The sequence below is a fragment of the Zootermopsis nevadensis genome, unplaced genomic scaffold (assembly GCF_977971745.1).
Source record: "Zootermopsis nevadensis isolate Lab colony 2312 unplaced genomic scaffold, Znev_1.0 Znev_ptg000024l, whole genome shotgun sequence".
Taxonomy (NCBI): Eukaryota; Metazoa; Arthropoda; class Insecta; order Blattodea; family Termopsidae; genus Zootermopsis; species Zootermopsis nevadensis.
Window position 1 is genome coordinate 15,602,725 of NW_028259156.1, and position 17,731 is coordinate 15,620,455.

A 17,731-nucleotide genomic window follows, 5' to 3' on the forward strand; every position below is an offset into this window, starting at 1 on the left:
GAACGTAGAACCCTTTCAGGGTCGCTCTTCTGATTGGTTTTAAAGGAAGAGGAGTGGGGATATGCGCACGAATTCATTTCTTGCGTGTCAGTTTTTATTTTAGGGCCGTAATACAAAACGCTAGTTCATTATTTAGATTTGAATTAACGACAATATAATTAAAGAAATGTACGATTCCGCGAACACATTTTCACTCACTTCAGTGAATCACGTTTAAATATAGATTACCCTACGATGACTTTTACTGCAGTTGTTGATGCTATTGAAATTGAAAGGGAAGTTTTAGGGCCAGTAATTTTCTAGGTTAAGCACGTGACGCGTTTGTTATTGTCATGTTTCTCCCCACCTTCAAACAGGACCAATAGCAGTTCGTAGTTCGTGCAGGCCTCTCTGTTGCGCGCGCAGCTTGTGGAAGTGTTATGCCGGGAAGCTGGCACGCTAGTTGCTTGTAGGTTAGAAGCCGGCTGACGGAAGAGTTCGAGAGCAGAATCTCATGAAAGTAGTCACTGTTATTTCTAAGTTTCGTTGTGGTGGATGTTTACTATAGAATTACAGAACAGTTATATTGTTAATACGAACTGAATGAAAGGCATTTACGTTCCTTTCGTTTTTTAGCTAATGGAAAATGGCTGAAACTAGGATCAAGACAATGATAGATTTTTTTACGTTGTGAAAGACAAAAAAAACTTTTTTGTCCGTGAGTTGTCAAGTGTCACAGTTATCTGCGTCGTTTTTTGTTACGTAACTATGTGGTAAGAAACATTTGATGGCAATTTATTATACCGCTATTGTATGATTGTGAACTATCTGTGAATGAAAGTCAAGGTTGTTTTGTTCGGCAGGTAGTTTTGAAGCTTTATTGGTGAGAGTTTGACTTTGCATGCCGCCTGTGAAGTATACCATATGTGAAGACAAGTGTTGAACACTTTCAAAGTCTCTTTACGATAAATCTTACGTATTAATGCTATTTCATTGATGTAAATGAACCATTCCAGAGGTAAACGAGTGTATAACGTTTCACTGGTTTTCTGTTGAATATTTCAAGCAATAAGAAACGGACTCAAGATATATACAGAAGGAACTTTGTTGTTAAAAACAGTTGCTCAGTCGTTAAAAGCGTTGAAAAAACTGAAAACAGACCTTTCTGACAATACACTGTTTTTCATTGCAAAATATTTTCTTAGTGATGTTAACAAATTGAAGTGGTAGTTAGGTACTGTTTTGATTGTTGGTGTATTACTTTTGAAGAAGAATCTGTTGATATGGCACCGCGACGAAACCATCACGGCGGTCATGGCGGAGGCCACGGGGGTCATGGTGGCGCCGCTGGAACAGCTGGAGCCGGGGGAAACGGGAATGAAGTTCAAGGTTTCGGTATCGATCCCGAAACAATCGAGAATTACGATGCCAACGTTACGCGCTGTTGTGTTCCAACTGGTGAGTGTCTGCGGGCCAACAACGGCAACCTCGGAGCTGGTAACAGCAGTAACAACACAAACGCAGACATGATCAACCTGGATGATCTGAGAGACGCAGTCAAGGTTACCTGCAACAACGACCACTGTAACGTTGGGCAGTACATGCACAGGGAATGTTTTGATGCTTGGGAGCAGACGGTCTTAACCTATCTGAAATCATGTGGCCGAGCAAGATCTTGGTCCGAAAGACAACGTCATCAGAATTTGTGGACCAAAAAGGGCTACGATTTGGCGTTCAAAGCTTGCGGTTGTCTGTGCGGTCGTGGTCATTTGAAGAAAGATTTAGATTGGATGCCACCTCCCCCTTCAAACATTGGCTGTGGGGGCCGTGCAGATGATAATGCAGACGCTAATAAGAAGAAGAAACGACGTAACCGACAGAATACGAGACCGACATTGGCGCTGTCAGCCCACCCTGCATATCATCCGAACAGTAACAACGTCCAGGTGCAGCAGAACAGCGGGGTCAAAGCCGGGACGGAAGCTCAGCTGATTTCTGCTGCCGGCGAGGTCAGGGGTCGCACTGGGTCACTGTCATCTTCCACTGGGTCCTCTTCCCCACCTGCATCAGGATCCAGCGAGCCAAGTGTTTCTCCCATCCACAGTGGGTCTGGAAACGGTGGCAAGAAGAAATCCAAATTTGAGTTCTTCTCTGACAGATCACGGTAAGTAAGGTCTTCACTTACAGTTTCTTAACTTACTCGGAGATGGAGGTTGGGTTGTGTGTGTGGTATTTAAGTTCATAATTATGCAGAAACACGTCAGATGTAGCATTAGAAAACACCTTTGTGAAATACAGCCATTTTAAGATATAAATGTAGTAATCTACGTCTGTATATGTCTCAGAATACTTGAAGCGTTCATTAAGAATCTATTTAAGACTGTAATTGGTTTGTTGTTTGTTTAAAAACTGCAAAATCAGATGTTCTGTTCAAGATCAAGGTCAGCCCAGTACAGTCTGTGCTAGCATTATTGCAGAGGACAGAATCATTTGTTGTCACAGCGTGTTATAAAATAACACGGAACAGAAGTAGGATATCTGGATTATTCTTAGCGGTAATTCTCGTTCATAGCAGGGAAAGGGTAAATTTTTATTTTGATATGTTCAGAACAGGATTTCTTACACACAAGAGTTTTAACATGTTATTCAAAATGTTGCGTCTGAAAGTGGATCACAAAAATAGTTGTGTAATTCTCACAAAATAAGTCAGAAATTTTTTTAGGAATCACCTGTTTTCCGTGATAAAATCGTATAGGATATTAGGAGAGAAAAATAATTCTGTGTAATAGTTAATGGCGTCTATATTTTTCCCTGTCGATCATTAATCAGATTTTTCAACCACAAATTGAATTCGCGTTTAATTTGTTTAGTCCACAGATTAAAAAGCTATTATTTTTGTAACCACTGACAACGGCTGGCTTTATTATTGGGGCGTGGGGGGACGAAATATTTGAAATACTTCTTTTGTATAGTTTTAAAACGATATTTGCCCTTGTGAATACCGACAAAGCTAAAGCACGGTTGAGAAATTGTTACTCTCCTCGTATTTTGTATCTGGAACTACAGAGAGAGTCTCTATCAAAAGTTTCACCCAATCAGAATGAAAAGTTCATATTTGAATGCTCAGTTCTGCGATGTAATTTTTTTTATTCCTTTTATTTATTTTGTAAATTCATTTTTGGTTTGTTTTGATATACTTTACTGTACATGCAAATCAACTCAAATTTGATTTTATCGAAGCTAGGTACTCGTATGTGGGATAAACAGACTATAGACTTAATTACCTTCGTTAACTTTTTGTTTTAATCATTTTCGATGAAGAGGACGTATAAACCAAGTATTCAAGCCCAACTTTCTTCAGAAACATACAAAAATCAGAGTTTACAACACTTTGGCCTGAGCCATGTTGAGTGAAGGCTGCAGAAATAAAATTAATGAGGAGATCGTCAGGAGATAATCGTTTCGACAAGAAAACAAATTCAGGTTTAATGAAGGAATTAAATACACAACCAGTGATGGACGAAATAACAAGTTGCAGAGCTTACTGGAGAAAACTATTTCCTCGAATGGTCCGCGCAAGAATTCCGTTCTAAATTCTTCGTTACAACTATAGTCGGCGCAGTAGTTTTTGGCCGGTGGAATTTTCAAAGGGAAGGCTAGGAGCGAGTCTCTTTTGCGATAGTATAATGCTGACTGCGCCGAGGAGCTTATCGGACTGAACGCCCAAACAAAAGAAATACACTGACCGTGCCACGTCAGGTACACAGACTAGGCCCGCCCGCCAGCTACTCCACCGGCCAAAAACTATTGCGCCGACTATACCAACCAACGACGAACTATGGGGGACCCTAACAAACGCTGGCATAAGACACCAAGTAACAGGACACTGAGCCAAAGACGTGGAAGGCAGACGGTTTCCTCGATAGTCTCGCTTATTTGCTGATAAGCTTTGTTACAATAGGCGACTAAGTTAAAACGATAATAACATACGTGTACTCTGTTGGAGTACTGCCGACTTGCTAGTCTTGTTACTGTGTGAAGTGTTCAGTCCCTTTCGACCTTGGCTCCCAGCAAATACCGAGTGACCCAGTAATTATCTGTAGGCTATGTCGTAAGACCGAGGAGCAAACATCTTCCGACTCGAAACTATGTCGCGAGGTACTTAATATGGTCTCCCTTTCACTTACATTCACAATTCTACTGTATTGAGTAACGAAATATGTGTATACACCTTGTCGGCTCCGTTCCCAGTCCTTGGAATTGAATGTTATTAATTATCAATTCTTTATCCACGTATGCAGAATGTTGAAGCTGTAATTCAATTTTCGAATGCAAATCGGTGTTTTGTTTCTAATTATTTCGTGATGGTGGTTTATGTGGACAAATAATTGCATTTCTCTGCTCTTCAGTCGCGTATTGGGTAGTCTGAATGCGTTTGTTTTCCGGCATTATTTATTATATTTTATCCTCCGTGATGAATTATTTGGAAGAAGTATCTTGTTTACTGAATTTCTTCTTTTTCACATACCACCAATTTAAGAGTAACGAAAACTTGTTATTCCTTAGTCGTATGGGTAGAAATACGAAGTATAATCTACAGAGTACCGATGAAGATAAACTCTGCTTATTTTGGAAACGGTTGATTCAGTAGACTACCTTGCAATTCTCGACCCACTGTAGTTCAAGTTCCCGGATGACAACTTTATAGACTTTTTTTTTAGAAAAGGGAAAAGTTTTTTGTGTTCTAAATGTTTTGGAGCTAGATTTGTGTGTGTTCTCCTGCTATGTAATCCGTAAATGGCTGTCTTCTGGGTTGTGACGCCGTGTATTCTGATAGATCACCCTGTTGATGGAGGCAGAAAGTACCTCTGATAGATCACCCTGTTGATGGAGGCAGAAAGTACCTCTGATACGTTGATTAACGTCTACCATAACACGCGCCACTACAACCCATAAGACAGCCATCTTCGTACTCACCGCCGTGAGAACCTTCTAGACGGACTGTGAGTTCAGAACTTCTGCTCGTGATGTAACGGCTAGACCACTGGTGACTCATTCGTCTGACTTTCTGCGGTTTCAGGAAGGAAAGAAAGTCCATGGACGCTGTATTTGCTCTCAACAAATCACAAAAAAAAAAAAAAAATCAGTGTCTCGTTGGTATTCTGTTGATTAATATGAAAAGGCTATTGGTAGTTGAAATGGGGAAATCCGATGAGAAGCTACTTCATTTCCGCTGTTTTGATTGTAGCGCGCGTTGTGTTGTTACTTAAAAGTAAATGTTGGCTACGTGACTGGACGCAGGTTGAATTATGTAAGAACCAAGTGCATGACTATCGCGTTGGCTTCCATGAAAATGAAAGTTTTCTACGAGTCTAGACAGAGAGGAAATTCATTGAACAGGACATTAATAAAATACATAGCTTAAATATTAGCCACTGTGGTTCATCAAAAGTGTATTATGGGTAATGTATGATTCTCGTTGTAAACAGGGATTATTTCCCTAAACATCATTAACAAATTGATCTATGTAATGATGAAGAGTTCTGTTTTCTTTGAGGTACGGATTCAGTTTTTAAATGATATTTTAGACGAGGTTCGTTTTTAGAGGACTCGGCCCACATTAATATATTCTTGAATGCATGGTGTGCAGTTCGTCGTTAATGAAAATTCAAACTGCTTATTTTTGCAAAGATACAAAATTTCTGTTCTATTACTTGTTTGAATTGCGAGAGGGGGCATTTAAAACGTTAATTTTGGATCGTAAATATGTACAATAATTTTGTAAAATTGTGTGCGATCATAAATAACATGCTGTGCACTTTTTTATCGACTGACACCGCTTGTTTATTACTCTGCCCTCCGCGACCAGTTTGATAACATTTTGTGGGTGACCCAAATCCTGTTTATCCTCTATTTTGTTCTCGGTTGATTACAGTGTTATCAGAGAAGACACTATCATCCATTTCATTCCAGAGGGGTACTAAAAGGCTATCGTTAGAGTTTTGTTTAGACATGCCGATTATGTGTAAAAGTGTTTTGTTGAGCTTCTGTATCGTCTATAAATTAAAATAAAATTGCAACGTCTCGGAAGCTGGATTTTCTTTCATCTTCAAGTAAAATTAAATTATTTGGTTATTCCGTCAAATCACAATGTATTTAAAATGAGATAATTAAAATAATTAAAATATCATTCTGTGTTCCATATCGAATAATCGATTTACAATTGGAACAGTTACAACATGTTTCGGTTTTATTAAACCATCATCAGGTGTAAAATTATATTAAATTTAAAACTCAATTACAATTTTTTTACAATTTTTCGTAGTGTAGTTTTTTGGAGGTCGTGTCCAGATATTTTCATATAATGGAACAACTTTATTGTTTGAAGTGATGCTTTTGATGTTTACATCGGTCTGTGAAGTAAATGATTCAAAGAAACATTAATGAATATGGATGAATATAGAAAACAATTAAATAAATAAATAATATTATAAGGAAATTAATTCAATAAGTCACAATATGACGCAACTACACTATCTTATTTCATCTTCAAGTAAAAAGCCTTAAGTGTGAGACTAGTTTAAGAAGGGGTCCAACAGATAGGGTTTCTGCCCTTATCATTTTTTTTCTACCTGAAGATTGAATAAGATCCCGCTTCCGAAACGTTGTGATTTTATTTTAATTTGTAGACGATGGGCGAAGTCAAAGAATTTAATTTTATAGATTGTAACGCACCATCGCTAGAAACCTTCAGACTTCAGGTCAATTATATAATTTTTTTTAATAATCTCAGATTCTGCCCAAAAGACTCGACGTATGCAAAAATTTGCCGTTGGGCATTTTGGGCATCAACTTTATACCGACTGTTTGACAGGAACTTCATCTCAACACGGGCATACCTTACCGGAAACGAGAATTTACGTATCATTATATCGACCGTTAGTTTTCATTTTTTTTTGTGATAGAACTCTTTGTTTAAAAATGGATTATAGCGTAGTATTGAGGTGGATTATAAATGCTTTTCAGGAATATGTTTTATGTTAATTGAAATGGGATGTTTTGTACATACTAAGGTCAGGAAAGTTAAGAATGTGAGGTTAAGTAGGATTTGAGGTTCCCACGAAGATGGCTGTCTTCTGGTTTGTAGATCAGACTACAAGACGGTACAGCCCAGAAGACAATCATCTTAATGCGAGATTGCAGGAGGGATTAAGCAGGGAGCATAACGAAAATATAAAATGTTATAGGGTTGTCCTTGCTGTCGGATGCCGGTAGCGTTGCCCAAATTTCGCATGTACAAAATGATTAGCTGATTTAATTTGCAGATAATGTATTTTTATGCACTCATCGACGTGGTTCAACTACCATATCGTCCTACGCTTTATAACTGTGTTCGAACTTAAATGCCCAAGTTTCCAGTAAGTCGTGCGAAAGGTAATCTGTCGCGTACGACAGCTTTAGAGCATCGGTGCATGGATAATTATAATATGGTATCTACAGCACAATATAACAAACTTGGTTCAATTTTTAGGGACATAAGTGTATTAAAGTTGACTAAAGCTCATCCTGCGGTTTTGAGGTTCTGAAGACAGGGCTTTTTTTTAATGCGAAAAAGGATTTCTCGTGGTGATAAGAGAGAACAAAGTAGTAGTTGACTGCATGGTAAGAACGACAGAGCTAGAGGCTGCTTGAGCCAAGGCGATAACTTGGCGTGTCCTATTTACAGCTGTTTAGATGTTCGAACTCTGTCGGATGACAAGGCGTGCATGTCCAAATGCGGTGGGCGAGTCTAAGTTCGAGGAAACAATGTTTGTTTTGTAACACAAGGTGTTGTTGTAGACGTCATAAAACGAATGTATACGAACTGAGAACCATAGAGGAACTTACTCCAAACTTCAGCCGCCTTGGTCCTATTCATGTAATATTTCATCGCACTGCATACAAAACTGCTTGTCAGAATTATTTGGCTTTGTGTTTTGTTTATTAGACCAAACCTATAATTAATTTATAAAGCTGATTCAAATATGAACAGGAATGTCTTCTGGGATGTTGCGCTGCGTAGTCTGGTAGAAATTGACCGACGTTTCAGAGGTGCTTACTTTCATACAAGAATAAATCTTCTAATCTCCTCGGGGATTTACGTTTTGTTTTCAAAAATACTTACGTTGAATAGTGTTGAATGTCCCAAAAAAGATGTATATACAGCAGCAACTTTGGCGGCCGCTTGCCGATCAGTTGCTCACCCCTGTCAACTGTCCCAGGAAGCTAAGGGTGGTTATTTCGAACATCTACACTGCATTCGCTAATTCACTAAGTGCCAATGATCACGTGTGAATTTGTTTAGTTTATTAAAACGTCTATTTCATTCATTGAATGTGTGTATACATCTTTTTGGAGCACCCTGGAAACAAACAGGAAGGAAAATTACGTTTCTGGCCTGCAGTTCAAGCTGTCTCCACGAGTTTTAATGTCAGCGTTTCTACTGTGCAGGTATTCATGATGTATTGCCGATAGCGTATTTAAATTGCAGAGAGACATCTCCAAAACATCGGGCAGTTGTAGATTAGCCGACCGCAGTAAAAATGTCGTCTACTTCAAACAAGTCCACTATTCTCCTTCTGGTTATATATAAACACGTGCATAAACATCCGGAAAAGAAGCCCTTACCGAACAAAGTCTTTTGCAAGTATAATCACTGACAGCGAGTCCTTGAATCAACGCTGGTTTTTCATCCTTAAAATCGACTACTTAGTGTATTTAACTGTCTAGAAGATACGATTCTAAATTTACAGTTTTTTACGGTAATATATTAGTGAGATTTTTTTCTCCTAATTTTTGTTAACTCCTATTACTTTCTAGTTGCTTTGTGATTGCTGGGCAGGGTTTGTGGAGCTGTTTTCGGAAGAGAGAGAATCTGCCGACTTTTTGAAAACTTGACTAAACTTCTAATGACTTTCAACGTGCCATTAATTTAAAAACCAGACACTGGTATTCGCATCCGTTCATTGGCCTGGTCGGTATTTCTATCGCTGTGGAGTTATCGTCAGAGCTGGCTCTGTGTTTACTCGGTCCACAGCGATTTCTTTTCCTGTCTAACCAGTGGAGTCTAGGACTGCTTTTGTGTTCAATTTACCATTTACCTGTTTTATTCGTCACAAGACTAGCTGTAGCCTACCATGTGCCTGAGGTCCTTGGACGAATATGGACATTCTCTACCTGCACACCACGTGCAGAAGAGTGGTCAGTATGATGCTTCATCCACATAGCCCCCCCGGGGGGATCCTGGGGGAATCCTGGAATGTTATGTCATCTCGGTACTATCAGTGGAGATGTATTTATATTTTTTGTCTTTTGTTACGTCATCTCGCTCTACGTTGAAATATCTTCCTTGACATTTTGTTATTATTCTTTTGTGTGTTTTCCCCATAGGTTGAGAAAAGAAAAACTTCACACCATCATAAAATAACTGGAAAAAGTTGTGTTAAATGCGTTAATAAGTTATTAAAAAATTAAAATGTGAAACAAGTGCATAGCTTCGTCACATGGAGTAAAATTTTGTTTGCAAAAGTTTTTTTATTTAATATCAATTTAGGTTTACCCCAGCTGCTTGATTTTTAAAACACATTTCTAGACTATAAGAATTTACGTGTTTGAATGTAGCATTAGGCGAGGTATTGGCTAATTTTTCCTGATTAGTATTTGAATCGTTTTACATATTCTGTGTTTATTGAACGGAGCTGTCAGTAACGCAAGTTATATAAAGTCTAATGAAGAAGTACGATTGATAAAGTGGAAAGGATAAGGAATAAATCGGTCGTTATCAGTGACGAATCCTGATCTAGAAGTCAAAAAAACAAAAATATTACCCCTGCAACAACCATTCCACATTGCTCAGACATTTTAATTCAATTTTTTATTTTTGTGTTCTCAACAGCTGCAACAAGAATTCTGATGATTTTGTAGTAAAACATTTATTTTGTATTCTTCAAACTGTAGTGGTTTACCCAGGTTGTGGATCATTGGTCACGGCCTAATTCAAGGTACTATTCCGACTTTTTCATGGAGGATTGGAGGAAAAGCACGAAGTAGATCAGTCAAAATAGTCGGTCTCAAGGCCGAGATTTGAAACTGCAACTTGCCCAAAATTGAAGTAGCAATTGCTAGGCTCTCGCGTCCGAATTTCGGTGATATTCTGCGCAGAAACAAAAGACTGAAACGAGTAGTCAAGTTTTTTGTTGTTGTAAAATTCGATCATTGCTGTTTTTCAGTACGCCTCGTTGGTCTAGGTGATAATTTAGTGCAGATAATGTTATTTTTAAGCTAACTGCATTACAGATAACTCGCATAGGCAGTCTGTTTTTGTTTCAGTAAAGTCTTGAGCTGAATGTCATGAACAAACATTTTGTAAAGTGACCTACTTTTGTGTTCGAAAAAAATCTGAAGTTTCACCCCAATTTCAAGTGGTGTCACACGCCTCACGAGCCTTGGGGCCTCACCCATTCGCCCATCTATTCATCCGTCCATACATTCATTAATTTCGTATGACGGTACTTATATATTTTAGCAAAATATAAACATAACAATATGGAGGCTGAGCGAACTATTTTTATGCTAGGGTTAAGGACGAATTATAAGGTGGACATTACGTGTAATAGAGTTAACTAAACCTGCACTGTCTACTCAAGAACTTAACTTCTGACGTTCGTGTATACAAAAGCAAGAACGCTGAATATGGATAAGTATGGAGACGTACAATTCGCAAGCGCTGCACACATATTTGCACTTTGATAAAGACGTACAAGCAAAAATGCAGTGCCTCATCATCATAGTGTGTGTCCTTATGTAAGCGTATACTATGCATCTTTATCTCCGTCGTAATATCGCTTGTACCAGATAAGTAGGCAGTTCTGCACAGTCCTGCAAATTCGCTTGTTCAGTGATGGCTACAGTTTACCACAGTGCTTGTTAACCAGGCATGTCATTCGCCTAGATTACCATAGCGGTAACGCTTCAGACTTATTATTTGGAGATGATTGTCGGGTTAGGTTATGATACATTATTTAATAATTTTGTTTTGCAGCTTTTAAATGTGAGATTAATTTGAAGCGACGTTAAAAGAAATCTCCCGGCCAGTTTTTGATTACTATCCGGTATTTTCCTGCCGGGAGGGCGGCGTAGGAATATCACGAGAAACCTTAGTAAGGTCTCCGGATCGAGATTCGAATCTGGAACTTAACCAGTACGAAGCACGAATTCTAGGCAGTTGGCTAATATCCTCAGTTTAGACAGAGTACTATTACTCCGAATAAAGTCATTACCAAGTCCAGATTTTTGCACAATGAAAGGCACGGTAGGCTTATATGAACTTGACCGTTTGATAACTTTTTAAAATTTAAGTATCTGGGAAAAAAGGTTTGTTATGAACCTAGGGGAAGGAAAAACTCTGGAAATGCTTGTTGTTATTCATTCCGTAAAGTGTTATCATGCTGATGTTGGTATTTTGGATTGTGTCGCCGTGGAGTCTTGTGGATAGTTACACGGCGCTGCAACCCAGAAGACCCACATCGATGTCCTCACCTCAGTGAAAACTTCTGCTCTCACATGTAGTCATTTAAAACGCTGAAAACCTATAGAAACAACAACAACAACAAATTCAGTAATTCTGTATTGGTATGAAAGATGGACTCTTACTTAGACTGATGAACATAAACTACCAATACTTGAAATCAAATTGGCTAGGAAGATATTTGGATCTGAGAAAGCTGATGTGAGTAATTTAGATTAAGGCCTACGAAACGAAGGACGTCTTCATCACCTGGTAGGTCTGCTGTTGGTCGTGACATGAGGTTATGACTGGCTGGGCATTTAGCTAGGATGGGGATGTTACGAATGGTACAGAATTTTGGCTAGGAATCCGTTTGGAAAACGTCGTCAAATAATTATTATGGTGTTAAAATCAGGAACGATGAGATATAGCACGTGTTGGAGCAATTATAATGCTTGCAGAATTTTGATTGGAGAACCTAAAGGGAGTACGATGCGTGGATTGGAGGAGATTCTTAAAATGGATCATGAATTAATGTAATATGGGGGTGTGAACTGGATTCATCTGGCTTATGATAGAGCCTAGTGGCTTGCTCTTGTGAACACGATAATGAACCTACGTGTTTCACAAGAGGCGCGGAGTTTGACCATCTGAGCGACTGTCAGAATTCGCGACATATTCATGATTTCCCTTGTACGAATATAAACCCACAGGTTGGACGGCATAAGGATTTGTGCCACGTACAGCCCCAGTGGGAATGGTAGTAGTACGGATGCAACTAGCTCTCTGACGAGTTTGAAACTTCCCTTGGAAGACGCACTGAATTTACTGCTCAGTGAATTAGGTATACTCTTTTGAGAAACAGCTTTAAGAGGCAGATTAAGTTGATAAATGCATGGTCTTTCAAGGGGCTTTCAAAACGAGTGTGTATTTCCTGTTGGATTTTGTTGTATGCCACATCCGTTGCATCATTCATGCCAAGATTTAGTAATACGTATTACCTTCCCATGTGGGCTAGAAGGAAATTCCTAAGTTATGGCTGTCTTTAATCATCGTGCACATAAAACGCCGTGTTCCTGGGAACGAGGTAGGTGAGTGATACGAGACTCGTACAGCGTTCACAACACTGAACGCCTCCCTCGCATTCCTTGAACAAGATTAAACTGATTCATGTTTTTTGACATTTTTCAACGACTCGTTTTGTTGGTTAAAGAACGCAACATTTCGGAAGCTAGCCGGCCGTTCTTCCGTCATAAAGCGAAGTATAAAACTTAATCTGTTAGGTCCGTTGGATAGACATAATCTCAATCCGCAGATTACCTTTTATCCAATGGACCCAGCAGATTAGATTTCCTACTGTTGGCCATTTGTTTCTTAATTTTCTTCCAGCAATGCTATATTTTCCTTTCGTCATCAATTTTCCTTCTCATCTTCTTCCCTTCTGTTCTTCTCGTGCTACAGTTCCGATGCTGTGCCAGAGAGCGAAGGCATAATCTTTAAATATTCGTATTTTTCTCTGGATCACCTCAGATTAATTAATATCCCAATATAAAGTCAACTCTCTCTTCCTCACGACTCTTCATTCGATTTCTCAGGCCTCATTTGTAGCTACATAATCTCTGAACTCGATAAAGCGTCGTTAAACAACGTATGATACATAAGGAACTCCGACGTAGCTTACGAATGGAGCAGTCGAAAGCAGAACCCCGTAATAGTTTGACTTTGATGTACGGAGTCTCTCTCGAGAAAGTAATTATTCCCAGCTACTTTGTGCACTGTAATGTACAAGTTGATATGGGTCATTGTACTCTGGACGTTAACCACAACGTTCGAATGAATTGTTTGAAAGGCATCTTGGATTGCACTGCAATTGTCTCAGAACAGTGGATAGTGAACGGCGGTGCAAACAGCTTGTTCATGTGACAGTGTGACTGAAACTGAAAGTAATTTAAACTCCATGCAGTGGCATGGAAGCCAGGATTCTTATTACTGTGTGTGATTTCATTCGGATGTTTGACTTCACTGTCATTCACCATAGAAAAAGGCAGAATTTCGTGTTGAAATAAATACACATATATAAAAATTCTAAAGATTCAGTCGACCTGCGTGCTCCGTAAAAATGTTTTCAAAAATATCTTCTAACCGTAAATCAGAAAATGGAAGTATAGAGTAGACGTGCGTATTTTGATCTGTTTTGAGTTTTTAAGTTTATTTAAGAAAAGAATGGACACACTTACACAGGGTATATGTGGTTCATCACACTTCGTAAATTCTTGAAAATATAAAAGTTAAAAAGTGTTGAAATGTGTGCATATTCTTTAAAATTATTTAAATTTGCGCTAGTTTACAAGCTTGCGTGTGTGTTCAACGACGCTCTTATCACCATCATTTATCATGACATTTTTACACTATAGAATTTTTTTTGTTCAGTTGAAGAAGGGTTTAAATAAAATTCTAAAAGACTCCTTAAGTGCAATATACGTACATGAGTAAACGTAGCCATTTTATATTGAATTCTGCATTAAATATATTGTGTCTTCTTAGCTTTCTTTGGAGAAACTGCATAAAATTGGATGTAGTCGACTGTCCGGACGTTTCATCTCCGAAAGTACTTGACAAAATTTGGCGAACTTGTTTCTTGCAGCTTTGTAACTTTTCGTGTTTCTGGAAAGAATTTTAAGATGCTCTCTTATTTACATTGTTTATGACGTTCTTTAAATGCGCATGTAGAAGATTAATCATGTTGTTACAAGCACTAAGTAGGAGTTTATTAAATGTGTGTTAAAAGTTAGCACTTTCGTTATTTCATTATAATTTATTTTAAGAGAGATGTGATCACGTAACGAGTACACAAGCTTGTCTGCAACAGATAAACGTCAAGGCACATGAGGCCTGCAAGATGTCGAAGATCGCTTGAACAATGTATGCAGGGAATACTGCAAATTGGAGAGACCCCTCTCCGTTCATTACATAACTGCAATCGCGTGACGCAATGACGCCGCTCCAACTGCTGATTATTTGTTTAAGGAAACGTTTTCAGGATGAAAGGAAAGGTTTTGTTTTGCCACAGGCAAAATCCTCTTGAGGTGCGGTACACGTTGGCAGGGGTGTGCTGCTGATCGCTCTGCGTGATGTCCAGACCGGACCACGAACCACTCTGCTTGTCGTAGGAATTAACTAACAAATAGCTTTATTAGAATTTGGGAGCACTGTCTCAAGTTAATAGTGATGTATCTCTTATTTCTCAAATTACGTTTCAGGTTACGGACATGATAACGGAAGAATGCATAAAGTTTATTGCAATTATTTATTCGAATATAATTTGAGCGTACTTTCATGGTGGGATGTATGTTTTCCATTAACGTACTTTCGTAAATTGTACGCCGAGTGATTAGTAACATTTTTCTGCGTATCCAGAAGGTTATGAGTTCGTCTGAGCGATTCCTAACGCAAGTATATGCTTTGTTTTCTTTGCGGTACGGAATGAATTCTTAAATATGATTTAAACTATATTCGATTTCAAAGCGTTAATTACACACCCTTTCTTCTGTGTTGTCGGTGTTTGGAATTTATTTATTTATTTATTCAGTGTTCTGTCTGACGACAGGTCCATATGAACAGGATCCTTCCATCGTTTTCTCGGACTGGGACCTGTTCATATACGTTCTTGGCAGATGATCCAGAAGTGGTTTGCCATTGCCTTCTTCTGTGTGTGAATGGAGTAATTGTTGGGATGCCACGGAGAAACCTGGGAAGCCCCCGGAGGAAAACTCCGTGTTGCCTAGACCACGGCCTTGCCCAACACAAGTTATAAATTCGGGCACCGCCGGGAATCGAACCCGAGACCCCATGATTACAAGGCCAATTGCCAACTGCGAATGGTGCAGGCTCTCCCTTCGGCCTCTCGCTTTTATCCGTCTTAATACAGGAATTCTTTACACGCCGCAAAACTGGTGGTGTTACAAGAAATTTCTTCTTCATACAAAGCTGTACACTTGATACGTGATACGTAAAAATCTCTGGACTAATATTCCGTGTTATACGTTGATGTTAAACGAGAATGTTTCAGGAATAGCTTCTCGTGTAGTTTGTTTTTGCCCTTTGACTTTTCTGTATGTTGCATCAAAGTTGTGGGTATACGTATGGATAGCCAGCCATATAAAGGGCATTGTGCAGGCAGTGCTTTTTACAAAGAACACTGAAATACCCGTGCAACATTTCCATACTACAAGAGTAGAAAGGCTGTGTCGTATCACAAGCACAAACTGCATAAAACATGGATAATTTCTCGCTTCGGCTTTTTTGAACTCTGTAGCTGTAACGAAATTAATCCAGCATTTTAACTGGACCTATGACACAGATACCTTCTTGAAAAGTTTATGATTAAGCCCTATTTAGCTGATAAAAAAGAAAAGATTCTATCTTATGGCCCTCGAAAGTTTTATTTCAGGTATTTTTCCTTTAGGTTATCCTGTAAACATTTGGCAACCTTTACTCATTCCCCCACCCGTGCTGTGTGTCTTGTATACTTTTTGACATAATATCAGTACAAAATAACATATTTTAGCGTGTTACCAACAATATCTGCACAGCGGAGTTTGTTAATCGAGGCTAACGTGTTGGTCAATTCTGGCGCCGGCTGTGCACATATGTCGCTGTTCAACTTAACACTTGAAATGACGTGGGGCTAAGGCACAGGAGTACAAGTGTACTTGGCACGTGGTTAAGGGCGCCCACACAGAATGATTAGTTCAATCACCCAGACATGTGTTCTTCCTGACCATTGTCAGCGCTGTACAAATGAGAAATGCTGAAGCCCTGGATAACTAATCAGTTTCAGCAGTTTGAATATACTTGAGAGTCTAGTCATCTCTCGTAAAGCTAGTAGTTGCTCAGATTGTCAACAAATTCCCCGTCTTTTATGGACCCTGAGGAGTCAGTGGTCCAGTTCATATCCTCATACGTTATTTATTTTAATGTACCTTTTAATATTATTATTTCATCTGCGCCTAGATCTACCAGTTGGTCTTTTCCGTCGAAGTTTTACGCCCAAAAATGTATGTCTTTCTTAACTTGCTATGTGCCCCAAATAGTATTTGGGGCAGAGTACAAATTATGAGGCATCTCATTATACAGCTTTCTCCATTCTGTCAAATCCTCCCCTTGGCAATGATTAACTGTTAATGAGTTTTAAAATGAATCTGGCATGGCTTGAGTTCATTCACCAGGCAGTAAGAAAGGTTACAACCCAGAATTCGGTCTGGGTTAGTCATGTTCGTGTTATACTTAACGTCGCTTTCACAGTTACTTAGGTGTATAATGTGTGGGAGCATTGCTGTAGTAAAAGATGAATGTGTTAGGGTCTCGAAGTATGGCATCAGAACTTATTTTAAGCTACTATCCCAGCATTTGACCTTCGGAGCTGAGTAAAACCACTCTGATTCTCATGACAGCCGACATGCGGGAGGGGAGATTCGAACACCGGACCTGCCAATGCTAGTGCATTCCAGTGTACCTTGCTTTTGCCGTAATAATGTTAAGGCAGGTTTTATGTGGTTATAAAACCATCGCTTTACTTTGCAGTCATAACTTGTTCCATAAGCGGAGTGTGGAAGTGGTCATTGTTGTTGACTAGTGTTCCAGCCACGTATCCATGTATAACCCGACAGACGGACGTTTCCCAGTGTGTTGGTATTGGACATTGTCCATATACAGATCCCGCTGTAACTACTACTAGACATTACGTAATATTTTACATACCATTAGGCACTCCTCCAGCAAATTCACACGCAAAGGTTGACCTGTGGAAGGGGGGGAACACGTTCTCCCCTAACCCAGCACCGCGTGAAACCGAAATCCCAACCCAAACACTATATCTAATTATCTTGTGGGTTAATCTCCATACGAATTTAATGGATAATATCTGTGAGTTATACCGTGGGCAAGATATCCATTTAATGTTGTTATAATGCCGATAGAATGTCTGTCGTGTGGGCAAACAGTTGTTCAAATTAAACATGTCGCACAGTTCCACACTGGAAACGGATTACAGATCACAACATTAGATACTGAATATTCTGTGTGAAATTAGGCCAACAATCTGATTTTACGCAAGCATTACATTTATAGGCCTTACGTTCCTCTTCTTATTTTTTTTTAACTAGCAGATATTTCAAACTGAATTTGTCTCTTGTCTTCTCAGGTTGG

General features: G+C 39.1%; 1 protein-coding gene across 1 annotated transcript in view; it reads left to right on the forward strand.

Moving 5' to 3' along the window:
• Window positions 1–434: 434 nt before the first annotated feature.
• The window catches only part of LOC110830922 (hdc homolog, cell cycle regulator), a 249,460-nt gene continuing 232,163 nt past the window's right edge, over window positions 435–17,731 (forward strand). The window contains exon 1 of the mRNA XM_087355391.1: window positions 435–2,143. Within this exon, the coding sequence (XP_087211517.1) occupies window positions 1,263–2,143 (881 nt within the window). The 5' untranslated portion in view covers window positions 435–1,262. The remainder of the gene's footprint in view (window positions 2,144–17,731) is intronic.